This window comes from Budorcas taxicolor, chromosome 2 (genome assembly GCF_023091745.1).
Source record: "Budorcas taxicolor isolate Tak-1 chromosome 2, Takin1.1, whole genome shotgun sequence".
Classification (NCBI taxonomy): domain Eukaryota; kingdom Metazoa; phylum Chordata; class Mammalia; order Artiodactyla; family Bovidae; genus Budorcas; species Budorcas taxicolor.
Window position 1 is genome coordinate 62,480,779 of NC_068911.1, and position 19,751 is coordinate 62,500,529.

Here is a 19,751-nt window from a genome sequence, read left to right on the forward strand (position 1 = left end):
TTGTTTAGGATGTGTGAAAATGTTACATCCCCATTCTGGTTCACACTTCATGCACATACATCATTTTAACATTGATATGTCTCTTACACTGGCTTGCAGATAGCTGCCTTACGGGATCCTTATTGCCTGCTTTTCTTTGCATAACCTCGTGACTTTATGGCTGTATTAGTTCGAATAAACGCCTTCTCATTTTATTTTATTTTAGCTAATTATTTATGGTCGTAGTTCTCATATATATTTCTTAAATAGTTAATTCTCCAAAAATATAATAATTTAATCTATAATCAAAAGGATCAGAAAGGGCGTTTATTCCACTCTCTGCAAGTCAGGTAAGATTTTCCTCTTAGCCATCAAAAGAACAAAGTTTTCCTGCTCTCAAAACAAATATGTACAGGAACATGTTACTTTGAAATGCATTTTTGCTTGTTCAAGAAGAAATTTCAGCAGTTTGAAGAAAAGACCAGACAACGAACGATTTTCGTGTCAGAATCTTTTAAACAGAGCATGGTGTTGCGTTTATTCGAACAAATATGGTGAGTGAATTTTTTTTTATGGATTTGTGAGAATCTGTAGCATGCACTTTATTTCATTTTCTATTTCGCAATTTCATTTATTTTCAACTTTTTCAAATGCTACGGAAAATAGTAAAATGCTTTCTAATTGAACTTTTTTTTTAGAGTCATCCTCTGAGGAAGAATCTGAGCATTCAGAAAGAGAGACCCGAGATGCCTTCTCGGATTCTGAAGACATAGACCACAGCTCCATGGCTGCTAAAAGATATGCAAGTAGAATATCATCAACAAGCTCCTGGCCAGAATATTTCAAGCCTTCTTTTACCCAAAAACTTACATTTAAATATGTTTTTGAGGGTGAACCTGTTGTTTTTACGTGTAAATTAATTGCCTGTCCAACTCCAAAAATGACTTGGTTTCAAAACAATCGACCTATCGCAATGGGGCTTCGACGGGTCATAAAAACAGAGAGTGATTTACATCATCACTCTTCCAGCTTAGAGGTTAAAAGTGTTCAAGACCGAGATTCTGGAAGTTACAGATTATTAGCAATTAATAGTGAAGGCTCTGCTGAATCAACTGCATCATTGCTCGTAATTCAAAAAGGGCAAGATGAGAAATATTTAGAATTTCTGAAAAAGGTAGAACAGACGCATGGAAATGTGGCAGCTTTAGCTGAAAGGAGAGAAGGGAGGTTGAAGGTTGACCTGAGGTTTACTGGTTCTCCCTTTAATAAGAAGCAGGACGTGCAACAACAGGGAATGATGCGAACTATACACTTTAAAACAGTGTGCCCTGGCAGGAAAACAGATTTAATGTATGAGGAAGAATATTTAGAAAGTAAATCTGACATAAGGGGATGGCTTAACGTAGGCGAAAGTTTCTTGGACGAGGAGACCAAAATGAAGTTGCACCGTTTACGGGAGGCTAGAAGAATGTTGATGGAGAAAAGGAAATTATCTCTGTTAGACACGTCATCTGAAATAAGTTCAAGAACTCTGAGAAGTGAAGATAGTGATAAGGGTGTTCTGTTCTCTAGAGAGGAAATAAAAAGCAGTTCTATGCCTGCTCTAGCTGCTGATAGGGAAGAGGTAGATAATTCAACCGAGGGCATTGTCCAGGATCTGCAGGTCCTTCCTAATTTAATGGATCAAAATGTGGAATCTGGAGAAGCTCCCACAACCTTGCACACTGCTGTCAATGAGGAAATTCTCCAGACTGAAATGAGGATGAGCCAAGAGGCATTTCTGGGAGAAAGTCAATCAAGAGACCAATTATACAGTAAGAGTATAATAAATGAGACTACCCAAGCAGGAGAACAGCTTGCACCCATTATGACCCAAACCAAAATTGTAGAGTCATCTGAAGATACCATGAATGTAAGTAAGAGTGAGGAAATATTTGAGACCCCTGCAAAGGTGTCTCAAGTCACTACACCATACACCAGTGAATCTTTTGGCTCAACTGTAAATATCCAAGAAAGGGAAGCATTCGATACTGAAATAAGAAAAGGTGGTGTGAGAGAGCTACAACACTCCACCTCTGTTAAAGGTGATGAATTTGAAGCTGAACAGGAAGAAAAAGCCGCAAGATATTTTGAAAATCCTTTCCAAAAACGTCTGCAACGTTGCCCACCTTCATTTCTTCAAGAAATAGAATCTCAAGAAGTTGATGAAGGTGACAGCTGTGAATTTGTGTGTCATTTTCAAGGATGCCCTCAACCCATAGTGACTTGGTATAACAATGACCTACCAATCCCACATAATCGAGGCTTTATCACTCAGACCTTTGAAAATTATTCAGTATTAACCTTTTCTTCTGTTCTTCCTCAAAATGAAGGTTCCATTACCTGTGTGCTATTTAACCAATACGGAACAGTAAAAACAACAAGTGTACTTAAAGTGAAGTCAAAACAAAGGCATGCTCTGGAAGCATATAGGGTCCCAGTGTTGCAAGACTATACCGATGAGGAAGAGGAGCTGATGTTGGTGTTTGACCAAGCAAAAGGCATACCTCCTCTAAGACGAGAGGGCCAAACAAACCTCCATATGTTAAAAACTAACCCACCAGTTCCTCCCTCTGCAGACACAGAATTGCTTTCCTTTCCTGTAGAAATTCAGATAACGGCAGCTACCCCTACCCCAGAACAGGATAGAGAGTCAAGAGACTTGTTTCAACTGGAGGAGTTGGAACCTAAGGCAGTGCCTCAGGATGAGGCAACTCGCTCACCAAAACACAAGTTCGTATTCTCTTCTGACATTACTAATGAGCCACCAGAAGTGTTACAGGGAATGCCACAACATGCCAGGTGTAGAGAAGGGGATTCCATAGTCCTTGAATGTTTACTCTCTGGAGAGCCTAAACCAGCTGTGACATGGTTCCACAATGGAGTCCTGTTGAGGCAGAACCAGAAGTTCCAGTTTGAAGAAATTAATTGTTGCCACAGGCTATATATTAATGATGTTAATTCTCAAGATTCTGGGAAATATAGATGCGTTGCTGAAAACAATTCAGGCGCAGTTGAGAGTGTTTCAGACCTAACAGTGGAACCTGTCACTGACAGGGAATATAGTCAATTAGAAAATATGGGTGGAATTTATGCCAGATATTCCAAAGATCAACACATTCAGGGAGAAGCTGTAAGGGCACATTTTTATGATTATCCAACTGGTTCTTTTCCTCCCCAATCCAATATAAAAGAATATTTTGTAAGAGAGTATTTTCAAAGCCCTGAGACAGTTGAACAGATAGAGCAGAAAGCCCACGTTTCTTGTACATCTTCTAGAGAAAAAGTGCCCAGATTTATGCAGTGCACTTCTAGATCCTTAAGAATCAACAAGCCTCTCCGAGCTGAACTCATACAATGGCAAGATGAAGGGAAAGAGGAACATGTAAATGAAAAATCAAAGCCACACCAAGCAGAGGGGACTGTTTATCCATTTGGTGATGATTTCAGTGAAGGTAAAAATAGAAAAGAGGTAAGAAGTGATTTCGAAAAATTCAGTGGACCAGAGAGGGAAAACGTGCAAGAATATACCCAGACTGACTATTTACCAAATATCCGCTCTGAAAGAACTTCTGATAGTTACAATACAAAAGAATCATCCATCATTGTATGCGAAGAACCCTTTGGTGAAGAGAGATACTACCCAGGAAAAAAGGTGAGGCATAGAGTCATCGCATTTGAAAAGTTACAACAGGTAGAAAAAGGTGTTCTAGAAGAAAGATCTACAAAGAAATCTTTTGTGAATCCTCCTCAAAAGAAGCTTGATGACAAAGACTTTCCATTAAGACAAAGAAAATCAAGACCAAGTAACCTACACACAAATGTGCATGAGGAAATGTCTCCAAACACTGAACAGGATTCGTCTAACATTGTAATGAATTTAAAGCTACTTTCTTCTCAAACTCATATGGAGTCTGAATTACAAGAAAGGGGACAACAGAAGGAAATAGCTCTTACAGATCAATCTGCATCTTCTGAAAGGGCTGAATATGAAGCACCTGTTACATTTGACCTAAAGCAATTTCATGCTCAAATAGAAACTGCAGATGTAAAATTTCAAGAAGTTAGATTCCATGGTGATCAACCAGAAGAAACTTATTTTCAAACCCAGCATCCTGCTTCTGAAGCAGCTGATGCTGAGAACCTTGTATTTGATCTGAAACAAATATATTCTCATTTAGGAGACACAGCTAAGGAGTTTCAAGAGCAAAAACCTAGTCAAGAGCAGGCAACACCATATAAAGAGGGAGTTCCTAGCCCTGAAACCATACAATCTGATGCACAGGATACCTCTCAAAGCATGCAAAGTAACATGCTTGCAAATCCAGAGCTTTCTTCCAGTAAGGAGTTTTCAGATAGGACTCTGAGGGAGAAAAGTGGCAGTGATGAAAATGCCTTTTATTTGGAAAAACATACACAGGAACAAAATTTAGAAATTTTAAATACTGATGTTTCTCTTAAAACTTTTTCTGAAGAGATCTATAGTGAATCATGTGGCCTACCTCAGAGCTCATCTGCTGATACACGAGAAACTGATATATCTGAGAAAAATGGAGATGGGAGTTTCATCTCACATCTGAAAAAAGCTGCAAGTGAGGAAAAGGTTTTAGAGATCTGTGAAATGGAGGAAGAACATACCTTGGAACCAGAGTTGACATCATTTCAAAAGCAAGATGGAGGGACAGAGGCCTATGCCACTGGAATTCTGGGAGACCACACAGGTGGTGTTCAGGAAGCAGACACACTGCACAGGAAAATGCCCTTAAGTCAGTGCTTTCCCTTCCTGGTGACTGAGGAACAACAGCATCCAAACAAACAAGTGAGGGAAAAAACGGATGCCCCTGAAAAAGAAAAATGTGATGAGGAAATTCAAGTACAGGATGAAACTTCTTTCTCCACCACTGAAAGACAAAAGGTAGAAACTCGTTTTTCTGAAAACCCTCCTAAGTTGGATGAGGCACATACCACGGAGGTGACGGAATCCGAGACTTCCCTGACACAGTACTTACTTGCTGCTGGAAAACATGAAGTTCCTGAGACTAAAGACACCAGGCACAAGGCAGAACGTGTTCAGACTGACTCAGTCACATCAATGGAGGTGGAAGAAGTAACTTTCAACACAGTGTATGAGTATTACAGCCAACAACAGGAGTCCCTGGGACGCCCATTTTCTCCTGAATCTGATATTTCCATTGATGTGGGAAGTATCAGCAGTGAAGAAATCTCTGAGCTAGATCAGTTTTATACCCCACCATCATCTGTTGAACGTTTTGAAACTCCAAAGTCTCCTGATTTGTATTTTCCTCCTTTAGATACAACTAAAAAATCCTCAAGAGATTTAGAGGATAAGACTACTGAAAGAACCACAGCTCTAGAGGAAGCTACTGACAGGTACTCAACACCTTCTGAAGGCGAGGTAGCAGAAAGATATTCCACACCCCCAGGAGAGACACTAGAGAGATATTCCACACCTCCTGGGGAGGCCTTAGAGAGGTACTCCACACCCCCAGGAGAGACCCTAGAAAGATACTCCACACCCCCAGGAGAGACCCTAGAGAGATACTCCACACCCCCAGGAGAGACCCTAGAGAGATACTCCACACCCCCAGGAGAGACCCTAGAGAGATACTCCACACCCCCAGGAGAGACCCTAGAGAGATACTCCACCCCTTTAGGAGGGAAAACAGCTGAACAATACTCTATTCCTACTGGAGGACCAAACCCCACTGAAAACTTTAAAAGGCACCCATCCGAGCTAGGTAGGGAGGACAGTCTGTCAAGTGAACATTTCCACACACCTACAGAAGACAGAAGCTCAGCCTATGAATTACGGCGTTCTGATTCCTTTGGCACACCCAGTGAAGCCGTTGAACCCAAAGACAATGAAATGCCTCCATCTTTTATTGAACCACTGACCAAAAGGAAGATCTATGAAAACACAACCTTGGGCTTCATTGTTGAAGTTGAGGGCCTTCCAGTTCCCGGTGTGAAATGGTATCGAAATAAATCTTTGCTGGAGCCAGATGAAAGAATCAAAATAGAAAGGGTGGGTAATGTGTGCTCTTTGGAAATTGCTAGCATTCAAAACGCAGATGGGGGAGAGTACATGTGCCATGCTGTGAACATCATAGGGGAAGCAAAGAGCTTTGCACACGTGGACATTGTGCCCCAGCAAAAGAGAGCAGTGGCACTCCCGCCTCCAGTAACACACCAGCATGTCATGGAGTTTGATCTGGAAAACACTGCGTCAAGGACCCCTTCTCCTCAGGAAATTGTCCTGGAAGTTGAATTAAGTGAAAAAGATGTTAAAGAATTTGAGAAGCAAGTGAAAATAGTCACAGTTCCTGAATTTACTCCTGATCATAAAAGCATGGTTGTGAGCCTAGATGTTCTCCCATTGAATTTAGCAGATCCAAGTATGGCTTCAAGGGAGGCAGAGGACAAAGATTTAAAAATCGACTTAGAAGTATTCGAAATGCCTCCTCGTTTTGTAATGCCTATTTGTGATTTTAGGATTCCAGAAAACTCAGATGCTGTGTTCAAATGTTCAGTCATAGGCGTCCCAACTCCCGAAGTAAAATGGTATAAAGAATACACGTGTATTGAGCCGGATGACCTTAAATATGTGATTAGTGAGGAGAAGGGAAGTCACACGCTGAAGATTCGCAACGTTTGTCTTTCTGACAGCGCGACATACAGGTGCAGAGCTGTGAACAGCGTAGGGGAGGCGATCTGTCGGGGATTCCTCACCATGGGAGACTCCGAAATGTCGCTTCTGATGTCACAGAGAAGCAAAGTGACGTTAAGCAGTGTGAGGGAAGAGTTAGTCTTAAAGAGCAAATATGCAGACAGCTTTTTTGAATTTCAGGTGGTAGAAGGGCCTCCCAGGTTTATCAAAGGTATTTCTGACTGTTCTGCACCGTTAGGTACAGCAGCTTATTTCCAGTGTTTAGTCCGTGGCTCTCCAAGGCCCATGGTTTACTGGTACAAAGATGGGAAGTTAGTGCAAGGAGCAAGGTTCAGTGCCGAGGAAAGTGGCATAGGATTCCACAACCTGTTCATAACAAGCTTAGCGAAAGAGGACGAAGGTGAGTACAGGTGTGTAGCTACGAACAGATCGGGCATGGCTGAGGCCCGCGCTGTGCTCACCCTCGTTTAAGGTTCTCCATGCGATGTGTTAGTGCCTCCATGAAGATGAGAACTGATGAGTGCTTTCACTTTTTCCAAATTATGTAGATCTGATAAGTTTCCAAATACATCTGCTGTATTTGAACACATTGCTTTGAAAAAGCCCTGGGGAAACACTTTATGTGGAAATCTCTTGTTTGTAACACGTGTAAATATTCTGTTATCTAAACTGTGGGATCATCACCTGTGTCAATTCTGCTGTGAAGCATCAGCACTATTAAACATCTCCTTGGCTACCTACTTGTTGCCACTTCTGCTTTACCTCCCTTCCTCCTCCATAAAGTGTCAGCAGCACGCATTCTCTTTTAGCAGATAAGCTGTCTGTGTACACTGTGAATTGGAAGACCGTGTCAGATGACCACACAGACAAAGGGTAAGGTAAAATCTCTCTGCTCAGAGTAGAAGTCATTTTTGAGATAATAACCCTTTTTCATCCAAATTCATGCTTATTCACTCAGACTTAGAATAAACCAAACAGCAATAGAAACCAGCTTTGCCGAGTTGGTAACTAATTCTATAAAGTGTTTTACCTTGTAGTCTTAATATTTACTTTTAGCTCTTTAAAAAATATTTTCCTTATTAATATCCCTCCTCTTAAGCATTTTAACTCTTACTGGTGTTGAAGGGACCAATGGTGTTCTCTTGGTGGATAAAATTCACCTAGACATTTGCAGAATATGCAAATATCTTTCCACTTTTGAAACTGCTTCATTTTCTCAAATTTTGAGATAACATTAAGTATAAAAGTGAAGTCGCTCAGTCGTGTCTGACTCTTTGCCACCCGTGGACTGTAGCCCACCAGGCTCCTCTGTCCATGGGATTCTCCAGGCAAGAATCCTGGAGTGGGTTGCCATTTCCTTCTCCAGGGGAACTTCCCAACCCAGGGATCGAACCCGGGTCTCCTGCATTGCAGGCAGATGCTTTAACCTCTAAGCTACCAGGGAAGCCTAAGTATAAAAATGCAACATTAATTTGATACTTGCCTGGGATGAGAAAAGGACTACTGTATCTCATTTACATATAAATTTTAAGCTGTAGTACAATTTCAGGATCTTTAAAATTAGAAAAAGAAGGTGGGATACTTTTAATATTGAGGCAGCATGCTAATTTGTATTTCAGATTATATACAAATAGTAAGATAATTAGCTTTGCTGTCATTTTCCTGAATTTTATTTTTAAAGCTAACTAGAAATTAATAAGCATTCAAATTTAAGATATATCAACATATATGTTTCTAAAGTGACTCTTTTGGTTTTTCAAACTTATAGTAAATTCACAAAATCCTTAACGTACCTAGGTGCCACTGTGAACTAAATTTTCTCTCATATAAGATATAATAAATACAAAGAAATTTAGTTTTCCTGTATAAAAACAAAGGGTTAGCCCAAAAGACCTCAGAGGCAATCATTCAACTCTGATTGTGTGTCATTCTAGTCAGTAGTAACTTCTCTTAATATAATTCAGAATGCATTTTAGCTTTGCCACAGTTGACAAGAGGAATAATAGAATATAGTAATTAGATTGTGAAACTTTTCTTCTTCCAGCTCTGTAAATTACTCACTATTATCTTATGACTGTTTTCCACCCTGAATTGAGCAATGTTTACATACCATGATCATATTAAATATACTAATTTTAATTGAATTGTAAGACGTTAGTCATTTAAATTTTCAAAAGAATCCATATATCCAGTTATGTTTATTATGTTTCTTTCATTTGTCACATTTTTTATTCCCACAGTGGGAATTCCCTAAAAGCCTTTCAAATTAAATAAGAAACCTGGGAGTATATATAGGATCTAGACAGAGCAGTCAGGCTTATACTCCACCCTTCTCACTGCCCCGCAGAAGAACATTGGCTTTGCTTGCTTAGAGTCACCCATAACTTATCAATATAGATACACTGTTGTGGAACTATCATTCCTGTTTCAACCAATGAGCACACAATATCTGTGGTCGTAATTATAGAGATGATGTAATATGTCATAAATCCCTGAAATAAAAGTAATTCTACAGTTTAGAGACTTGGGGATTTATTCTAGTCTTAATCACACAATGGATGTTTAAATAAGTTACAAATTCAAGTTATGACAAACAAGCACACTTTACCCAAACATTATACAGCATCACAATAATTCAAACTTGTTCTTAAAAAAGAAGAAGAAAAGTTTTATTGCCTTTTTGGATTGCAGAAAGAGCTGAAAACTATACTTTTATGCTTATAAAAAGGTGGGCTTTATTTGATTTTGCTCATTAGAATTCTGTTAGTCTCCAGAGCATTGAACTTGAGGATATTCAAAATAGAAATGACTGAGTAAAGAAAAATAAGCCTTGCCCACACTTGGCTTACTTATTGTTACAGATAATTAAATGGAATTTTTTATTTTCCAGCTCAATGGCATATAACTTAAAAGCCTGAGATATTAATTTCTCTTATGCTAGATATAAAATTCATTGTACTATGCATAGTAGAATCTAGACATAATTATTAGCTGTTACTATTGCATGTATTTTTAACTACACCTTTCATGTTGCCGCACTCTTGAATTTCATTTAGTATCTTTTTATGGTTACTATGCCACGTTTAGAAGAAAGCGAAAACACTGAAAATATTTCAACATGTTAGTGAGTAAGGGTATTTTCACTATATTGACATTCATTCCCTTTACAGATATTTTGGGAGTATAAATGAAGGGAAAGCTGACATGAGTGATAACATTATAGATTAAATGTGAAGTTAAGTGGTCATTAGAATGTGAAATTAATCAATGTTTTTACAACTTACTAATTGAAATGATAAATAATTGAGTATTTAGATATAAGTTTTATCAATATATTTATAGCCAACAGACACTGGAGTCTTGCTCTTTACTGCTTATACATTTGTGTTAAGACATAAGACTGTTCCCTGTAATGCAAGTGGAGTGAACTAATACAATAGTCAAACTACTTTTAGGTAAAGTAATAAAACTGTTATTAACAGAGTTGTTCTACATACCAAACAAATTCAATGAAAAGCTAATCTCTTGTTATCAAATTACATTTCTTTCATTCTGTTCATGAACCTTTAAAGAATATCTGTTATTCATTGCTTGTTTTTCTGTTCAATAAGACTGTATAGGTATTTCTCGTGCAATAAAATATAATCAAATTTTTAATGCTGGAGTTTTCTCTGATTTCTGATTCTCCCATTTTCTTAGCATAAGCCTCATTATAAAAGCTTTGCTGAAGTGATGTGGCAATTTACACAGGCAAAAGAAGCCCTGCATTTCTAGTAACTGAAAACAGTGGTTCTCTTACAAATTCAGATCAACCATTTTCTGTAGCCACTTATTTTTAATAATGGCTTCAGTTTATAAGCAGTAACTAAAACTAGATGTTTTATTTTGGAAATAAACAGTCTTAATTTTACAATGAAGATCATTCTTAAACTCAAGAAAATTCTAAATGTAAGAAATAATTATGGATCTTTTTAGCCATTTATTTAAATAGTCCTCAATTCTTTTTTATTTAATATTTAAGTAATATTAAATGATATTAGTTACTTAATATTTATTGGAATTTTTAGGTAAAGAAATTTTAGTTAAAGAAAAATATTTGGATCTAGAATTCTTTTATTATAAATATTTAGCCAACAGTTTTGCAAACTTTAGAACTGAGACTATCACAAAGAAAAACTCATAAGAACATCTTTAAAATTTATAAACTCTAACACAAATGAAATGGATTGAAAGTTGCATCAGTACAGTATTTACAATCATGTGATATGATAAGCTAAGGTTAAAATTTTAGAAATGTGCTTTTTGATAAATTCATCTCATGATAATTAACAATTTCAGGAATAAAGCAGAAGAAGACTGTCAATTGGTGTGTAATTCTTTGACTTCATTTATTCAAGTAAAATTGATAGTAAAATAATAATAATTTTTTCCCATGCAGAGTTTTCTATTTCTCTTCTGTCTGCCGAAGAAGAAGGACCTCAAACCTCTAGCTGTGACCTTCAGTTATCTAATAGAAATGAAACACTCGAACCTTTGTCTGAACCTTCAGTTTATTCACCTAAATTTGATTCCAAAAAGGAGGGCAGTGCCCCAGTTTTCATCAAAGAAGTGTCAAATGCTGAAATAAGCATAGGGGATGTGGCAAAGCTGTTTGTTACTGTCATTGGCATTCCCACACCCCAGATACAGTGGTTCTTTAATGGAGCATTGTTAACCCCTTCCGCTGACTACAAATTTGTGTTTGACGGTAATGATCACAGCTTAATCATTCTGTTCACCAAACTGGAGGATGAGGGAGAATATACATGTATTGCCAGTAATGAATATGGGCAGGCAATGTGTAGCGCGTATCTGAAAATAAATTCTGAAGCCGAGGGCCATGAAGAACCAGAGTCGGCAGAGGAGAAGTCTCTGGAAAAGCTCCAAGGTCCTTGTCCTCCTTCCTTCCTTAAGGAGTTAAAACCAGTGCACTGTGTGCCGGGCCTCCCTGCCATCTTTGAATACATGGTACTCGGAGAGCCTGCACCCACTGTTCTATGGTTCAAAGAAAACAAGCAACTTTGTACCAATGTTTATTACACTATCATTCACAATCCTGATGGTTCCGGGACATTCATCGTCAACGATCCTCAGAAAGAAGATGGTGGTCTCTATGTCTGTAAAGCGAAGAATGTGTGGGGTGAGTCCGCCTGTGCAGCAGAGCTGTTTGTGCTTCCGGAAGACACAGACACGACTGATGCTGCCTGCAAAGCAGTGCCCACACCAGAGGCTCCGGAAGGTTTTCCACACACATCGTTAAAGGACCCTGCACTTGAGACGGTTGACTCAGAGCAGGAAGTTGTAACTTTCGTAAAAGATGCCATTTTGAAAGCTTCTTTAATTGCAGAAGAAAAACAACAGTTTTCGTATGAGCATGTGGTTAAAACCAATGAACTAAGCAGTCAAGTTACTTTAAAAGCTGAGCAACTGCAATCCACAGTCATGTTGGAACACCATATGCCCACTCCTGAAAGCACCAGAAAACTTTCCATCAGTGGCATTATTCATGTCCAGCCTATCAAGGAACTACCTCCCAATTTACAGCTGCAGATTACCCAGTCCCAGGACACCCTCCCCAGAGAAGATACTCTGATGTGTCAAGAGCCTGAGTCACAGGTAGTTCTATCAGATATGGAAAAAATCTTCCCAAGTGCCATGTCCATAGAGGAAATTAGTTCATCAACAGTTGAGTCTCTGCAAACTTTATTAGCTGAACCTGAAGAGAGTTATCCGCAGCCATCAATAAAAGAAATACCAGCCCATTCATATCCAACCTCTGTGGCTGAGGAAGTACTTTTATCAAAAGAGAAGACAGTGTCTGCAGTGGAAAAAAGGCAAAGAGAGACTTCTCAAAAGCAAGAGTCACAAAATGCTGTCTTCCTGAATCAGAGCTTAGCTGAGGGACATGCACAAAGTTTCCAGGGTCCTGACGTCACAGTCTCCAGGGTCCCTTCAGAACACACGTGCACAGAAAGTGAAATTTTGATGGAAAGTGTGGATCAACTGGATAGTGCAGGGCAAGATTTTGCAGCCAGGATTGAGGAAGGCCAGTCCTTAAGGTTTCCATTAGCATGTGAAGAAAAGCAGATACTGCTCAAGGAAGAGCATTCTGACACCTTGGCATTGCCCTTGAACCAAACCACGGAGTATAAAAAGGAGCCTATGGCAGTAAATGGTGTGCAGGAGGTGCAGGGAAGTGATTTTCTTTTTAAGGAAAGTTTGCTTTCTGGTATTCCAGAAGAGCAGCGATTAAACCTGAAAACTCAGATCCGCAGTGCTTTGCAAGCAGCAGTGGCCAGCGAGCAACTGAGTCTTTTCTCTGAATGGTTAAGAAACATTGAACAGGTGGAGGTCAAGGCCATAGACTTTACCCAAGAGCCCGACTGCATTATGTGCACCTATCTGATTACCTCAGTGAAATCTCTGACAGAAGAATTAACCATCACTATTAAAGGCATTGATCCTCAAATGGCTGACTTGAAAACTGAACTGAAGGAGGCGTTGTGCTCTATATGTGAGGAAATGAACATTTTAACAGCTGAGGAGCCTGGACTTGAGAAAGGAGCCACAGTAGTCTTGCAGGAAGATGTTTCTTTTTCCAGTTCACAGAAGCTTGAAGCAATCACTGAACCAGAAGTTGAATCTAAGTATCTTGTCGCGAAGGAAGAGATCAGTTATTTTAAGGTGGAGAGTCAGGTCAAAGCTGTGGGTGCCACAACTGCTTCTGCTGCTGTTTATGAAGAAAAACAGGATGAGATACCAAAACCATCAGAGGAAAAAGAGAAAGTCTCTGAAGGTGGTACTGAGGAGGTTGGTACAGTAGAGATACAGGAAGCTGAGGATGAGGAAGACAGGAAGCTCGGAGAGGAGGCTCCTCTTGTACAGACGCCCTTGGTGGACACAACTGCCGAGGAAGGTGACATCATAAGCCTCACGTCATCCATAACAAACGCCAAGGAGGTGAATTGGTATTTTGAGAGTAAACGGGTCCCTTCAGATGAAAAGTTCAAGTGTTTACAGGATCAAAATACATATACGCTGGTAATCGACAAGGTAAATAGAGAAGAACATCAAGGGGAATATACGTGCGAGGCCTTGAATGACAGTGGAAAAGCAACAACTTCAGCAAAACTCACTGTAGTCAAAAGAGGTTGGATTTTTAAGGATTCAGTGGATCAAGCTCTAACATTCACTGGGTTGTAGTGATTTAGGTTTCATCACTGAATTTTCACTTACCTGCCGTTGCCAGAATTTATTTAGAGTAAAAATGAAATCACAGACATAATCATGGTTATTAACTCTTCTCCTTTTCCCTTACTGCCTTACTGGGTGGTACGTTATAGTTATACTGCTATTTATTTTAAAAAATAAATGTATTTTCATATATTTCATAAAACTGATAAATGTTTTCAGTTTAATGATATGTAATCAAAAGCTGTCAGTGAAACACCTAGTTACCCTGAAATCATCAGGCTCATTCTTAAATTCTAAATAACCATGATTAATTGTCTATTTGTGTTTCTCACTTTGACGTCTTTTTTTTTTTTTTTTTTTGCTATTGTTTCACTACATCACTTTATTTAGTAGATCATGTTTCTTTCACGTTATTCTGAGTTTTCCTAGTCGGCATGGTATATTAAACGAATGTATCATGTTGCTATGCATGTAAGCCAAAGCATCACATTTTTTTTCTATTTTATAAAGCATCACATTTTTCACAATTCACTGGAAAATAACACGTGAATATGTTGAAAGCTGCTCATTGTCTTCTTTTGCCTTCAATGATCTTTCTCATTTTCCAGTCACTTGTCTTAAACTGCTGCAATCCATCTCACCAGTTTCAACTGTTCTACTCCATTAACAGCAACAAAAGTTAGAAGGAAAAGAAAAATGTGAGGTGCCTAGTAAGGAGGCTTGCTAACAGCCTCTGCTTCCCTTTGCAGCTGCTCCAGTGATCAGGAGGAGAATCGAGCCCCTGGAAGTAGCCCTGGGCCACCTCGCCAAATTTACCTGTGAGATCCACAGCGCCCCCAATGTCCGCTTCCAGTGGTTCAAAGCTGGACGAGAAATCTATGAAAGTGACAAGTGTTCTATTCGGTCTGCAAATTATGTCACCACCCTGGAAATCCTGAGAACCCAGGTTGTTGACTGTGGCGAGTACACCTGCAAAGCTTCCAACGAGTATGGCAGTGTCAGCTGCACAGCCACACTGACTGTGACAGGTAAATGCCATACGCTGACACAGATGTCGTTCCATTTCATATTATTGCCTATTTTACTTTCATATAGGTGCAGGAAGTGTGTGTTCTACCAACTGGAGAGACCAATATCCAACGTGGTAACACAGTGGCTCCTGCAGAGCCTATGAGAGATGAGAAATTCTTGTTTACAGTCCTATTTCTGACAACAGTTAAAGAAAAAAAATAGCTTTTTATTTCAAGAGGATGTCAAGGAATCATACAAGCAGTGACTCCTGATAGTTTGGTTTGGGTTTTTGTTTTGTTCTCTTTCTTTTCTTTAAATAGTCTGGCTTGTCCCTTAGTAGAAAAAATTTTCAGGACACTTTGGTGCTGCTAAAAAATAAATGATGTCCCAATATATTTCATAACTTGGAATCAATTAACCAATTAAGAACAGGAAAAAAAAGGGCAGAGCATAAGACTAAAGTTAAACAAATCCTAGTAAGTCCTAGTAAGAGACAGGGAGGTATTATAGGACTCCAAGCTAGGATTCTCACCCTAGGCTTTATTACTAATTCAAAAATAAGAATAACTACACAAATATTCTGTTCTTAGTTTCCTAATAACATACAGAATGACTGTCAAGTAGGTTACACTCAAGTGTCTGAATTCCCTTATTAGCAAAAAAGATTAGTAGTGCTTTCCTTTCTCTCCCTTCCTTGCCTCTCTGTCTCTCTTGCTTTCTCTCTACCATGGGAAAATGTGACAATGAGCTTATGAATTATGGTGTGGGATCAGGGGTAGCTATGACTTGCGCTGTTGACAGAAGCCATGCACTAAACGCCCGGGTGGGCCTGTCCTTTGCTCTTCTTTTTCTTTTTGAAGTTTAGTTGATTGCCATATTACCTTGATCTTCTCTTCCAATGAGAACATGGCGGGGAAAGACAGATGCAGCACCTGTCATTGACTTGAAAAAGACGGGGTTACCCATAGCTTCCTCTCATCCACAACTCTTCCATGTCGGAAACTCCACACCCCAGGCCCACAGTGACCCATTCAGTGGCTTTTGCTTTGTGATCAGAGAATATCTATGCCACCAAGTGCACGGCATTATTCTTAATGACACTTTGGGAAATTTCTTTATCCAAAATAGGCCTGTTCAGTAATGGAACTAACACTTGAGCTTCAAGTCACAGAGGAAAGAAGAAAGAGGAGTATTTTTTTTTTTAACCAAAAGGAGAGATTCCTAAAGGCTTTCTTCCAAATGCAGAATGGACATAGAAAATTACTGCCACATATATTTTTACAAGTTTGAAATGGTTTAGCAGATGCATTTATAGTTGAAACGTGAGGGTTAGACTTTACAAAACTATTCAGACTTTTTCTATTACTCATTTAATATCCCTGCTCTTCAGAAAAGTCAAGAACATTTTCTTTATATTCCTTATACAGTCTTCTGATTTGCAGAATTAAAGTACCAGTTGAATTGCTTATCAGATAGTTCAAACAATTAATCAGCTAATAAAATGGACAGATCTTTAGCAATTGTAAGTTAATGTTGTGAAATAAAAGAAGAACAAATCTTCTTATATTTAAAGTTTAAAGTGCTGTCTTGCTCTGCTATAAAAAAACATTCTCGTCCCTTTCCTTTGATGCATCTTTTCATCTTCTTAATACATTACCCTACTTTAAATAATGTCTCATGTCTATCTAAAGCTATAACTCATCTCTTCTCTTTCTTGGAATATGTAATTACAGCAGTAGCTTTGTGGGGACAAAATATAACACTGAAAACATTTCTCTTACAGAGGCGTATCCACCAACCTTCTTCTCCAGACCTAAGTCCATAACGACTTTTGTGGGTAAGGCAGCCAAGTTTCTCTGCACAGTGACAGGCACTCCTGTGATTGAAACCATTTGGCAGAAAGATGGCATGGCCCTCTCACCTTCCCCTACCTGCAAGATTTCAGATGTAGACAACAAACACATTTTAGAGCTCTCAAATCTTACAGTTCACGATAGAGGAGTTTACTCCTGTAAGGCTTCTAACAAGTTTGGAGCCGACACCTGCCAAGCTGAGTTGGACATAATTGACAAACCACATTTCATTAAAGAACTGGAGCCTGTACAATCAGCTATCAATAAGAAGATCCACCTTGAGGGCCAAGTAGATGAAGACAGAAAAGTCACAATTACATGGAGCAAAAATGGGCAGAAGCTCCCCCCTGGAAAAGATTATAAGATCTATTTTGAAGACAAAATAGCATCACTTGAGATCCCTCTGGCCAAACTCAAAGATTCAGGAACCTATGTTTGTACAGCTTCCAATGAGGCTGGAAGCAGCTCCACTTCAGCGACAGTAACTATCAGAGGTAAGAAGTGTGTGAACAATGTTTCACTCCCTTCTCTGCCGGGATGCCTCAGTAGACAAATTGTTGACACACTGCAGTCGGCGCATTTTATGATGCAAATGATTTCATCTCAGCAATTGTTTTGGTTTGGGAAAATCCTGAAATTGTTTGATTTTATTTTTTTAGTCTTTTCCAGAATTCACTTACTCTTGTTTGTTTCAAGCTGTCTGCCATTAACATAGCTTGGCTAAAACTACTTCTAAGAACTTTGAGTGTCTAGGCAACCCTTGAATCTCTTCTTTCATAAAATTGCTCTTTGTCTAAGTAGAATTTGTTTAGTTTTGTTTTTGTTTGTTTATTTTTTAAATCAAAACTCTGGGAAAACATTTTGGAATCATAGAAATGTGGAAAGCTATTAAGTACACCACAACCTGTTCAGGAATTTCATGAAGATATTTTGTGTGTGTGTTGTGTGTCTTTTTATTGTGTGATGTCTACTTTGTGTGTGCTTTATGCTTCAGATATCTTTTCCTTTTCTCTTTTGTCAACTTCATATAGAGCCACCATCCTTTGTGAAGAAGGTGGATCCTTCTTACTTAATGCTCCCAGGTGAATCAGCACGCCTCCATTGCAAGCTGAAAGGCTCACCTGTGATCCAGGTTACTTGGTTTAAAAATAACAAAGAACTTACTGAGAGTAACACAATCAGAATGTCTTTTGTCAACTCTGAGGCTGTCCTTGATATTACGGATGTAAAAGTGGAAGACAGCGGGACTTACTCGTGTGAAGCAGTGAATGACGTTGGCAGTGACAGTTGCAGTGCTGAAATAGTTATCAAAGGTTTGTTGACTTGGTCCTAGTCCGTTGGTTTTTGAGAAAAGATTTTCTTTTTAACTGTTTGTAACACATAACTTATACAATCCTTTCATGCTTTGTAGAACCTCCTTCTTTCATCAAAACTCTTGAGCCTGCAGACATAGTGAGAGGAACAAATGCCCTCCTTCAGTGTGAAATCGCAGGCACTGGACCATTTGAAATTAGCTGGTTCAAGGATAAGAAGCAAATTCGAAGTAGTAAAAAGTACAGGTTGTTTTCTCAGAAGTCTACTGTGTCCCTGGAGATCTTTTCTTTTAATAGTGCGGACGTTGGTGACTATGAGTGTGTGGTTGCTAATGAAGTTGGGAAGTGTGGCTGTGTTGCAACCCACTTACTAAAAGGTTAGTGCTTGAAAATTTGATATCTCTTTAATAAACTGTCAAAATAGCTTTCTTAGCTCAAGGAAGTAAAATGGGTACACTCTCCTCTTCTCCTAATTTTTGAAAATACGTTTTGCCTTCGGTTTGACCTAGGACCCTGGGGACAATGCAGTCTTTATCTTGAGGCCAGTGTAAATATTGAGTCTCTCGTGGTGGTGGTGGTTTAGTTGCTAAGTTGTATCCGACTCTTGCGACCCCATGGACTCTCGCCCACGAGGCTCCTCTGTCCAGGGGATTTTCCAGGCAAGAATACTGGAGTGGGTTGCTGTTTCCTTCTCCAGGGGATCTTTCAGACCCAGGAATTGAACCCAGGTCTACAAAAGTGAATGATGCAATAAGCGATTTTGTCAGCTGATAGCCGTGTATCTTTGCATCTTCTTCTTGCGTGGAATTGTAATACCTCTTAAATTGGATTTCTTTTTCTAATCAACCAACACTATGGACTAGATAAATGTAATCGAGATAAAATTCATGAATGCACATGGTGTCAAAGTGTTTGGAAATGATCAATTTTATGTGCTGTCTTTCTTTAACTAGAACCACCAACCTTTGTAAAGAAGGTAGATGATTTTACTGCACTGGCAGGACAGACAGTCACCTTACAAGCTGCCGTGAGAGGGTCAGAACCCATTTCTGTCACATGGATGAAAGGACAGGAGATCATTAAAGAAGATGGAAAGATCAAAATGAGCTTTGTCAATGGTGTGGCAGTCTTGATAATCCCTGATGTGCAGATTAGCTTTGGTGATAAATACACATGCCTGGCTGAAAATGAAGCCGGAAGCCAAACGTCTGTTGGGGAATTAATAGTTAAAGGTTCGTGGAGAAACGTTTTGAATTGATATTTCCTTTAAAAATGAAACCTTAATCAACACTGCAGAATTCTAACTATTTAATACCATTGTAGAACCCGCTAAAATCATTGAGAGAGCAGAACTGATCCAAGTGACCGCAGGAGACCCAGCCACGCTGGAGTACACAGTCACAGGCACCCCAGAACTCAAGCCAAAATGGTACAAAGACGGGAGACCGTTGGTCGCCAGTAAAAAGTATAGGATAAGTTTCAAAAACAATGTTGCCCAACTCAAATTTTATTCAGCTGAACTGCACGATAGCGGCCAGTACACGTTTGAGATTTCCAATGAAGTGGGCAGCAGCTCCTGTGAGACAACCTTCACTGTCTTAGGTTAGTATCCGTAGAAACCTGTGCTCCCATATT

General features: G+C 39.2%; 1 protein-coding gene across 5 annotated transcripts in view; it reads left to right on the forward strand.

Moving 5' to 3' along the window:
• The window catches only part of TTN (titin), a 274,868-nt gene that overhangs the window by 55,570 nt on the left and 199,547 nt on the right, over positions 1 to 19,751 (forward strand). For 4 of the 5 annotated variants that reach the window (XM_052636391.1, XM_052636392.1, XM_052636393.1 and 1 more), the window contains 6 exons: positions 14,689 to 14,967; positions 16,734 to 17,297; positions 17,835 to 18,116; positions 18,215 to 18,493; positions 19,070 to 19,348; positions 19,440 to 19,718. In XM_052636391.1, coding sequence (XP_052492351.1) covers positions 14,689 to 14,967; positions 16,734 to 17,297; positions 17,835 to 18,116; positions 18,215 to 18,493; positions 19,070 to 19,348; positions 19,440 to 19,718 — 1,962 coding nt within the window. Of the gene's footprint in view, positions 1 to 11,144; positions 13,896 to 14,688; positions 14,968 to 16,733; positions 17,298 to 17,834; positions 18,117 to 18,214; positions 18,494 to 19,069; positions 19,349 to 19,439; positions 19,719 to 19,751 lie in introns of all 5 variants that reach the window. The other variant, XM_052636390.1, reaches the window with a different exon arrangement.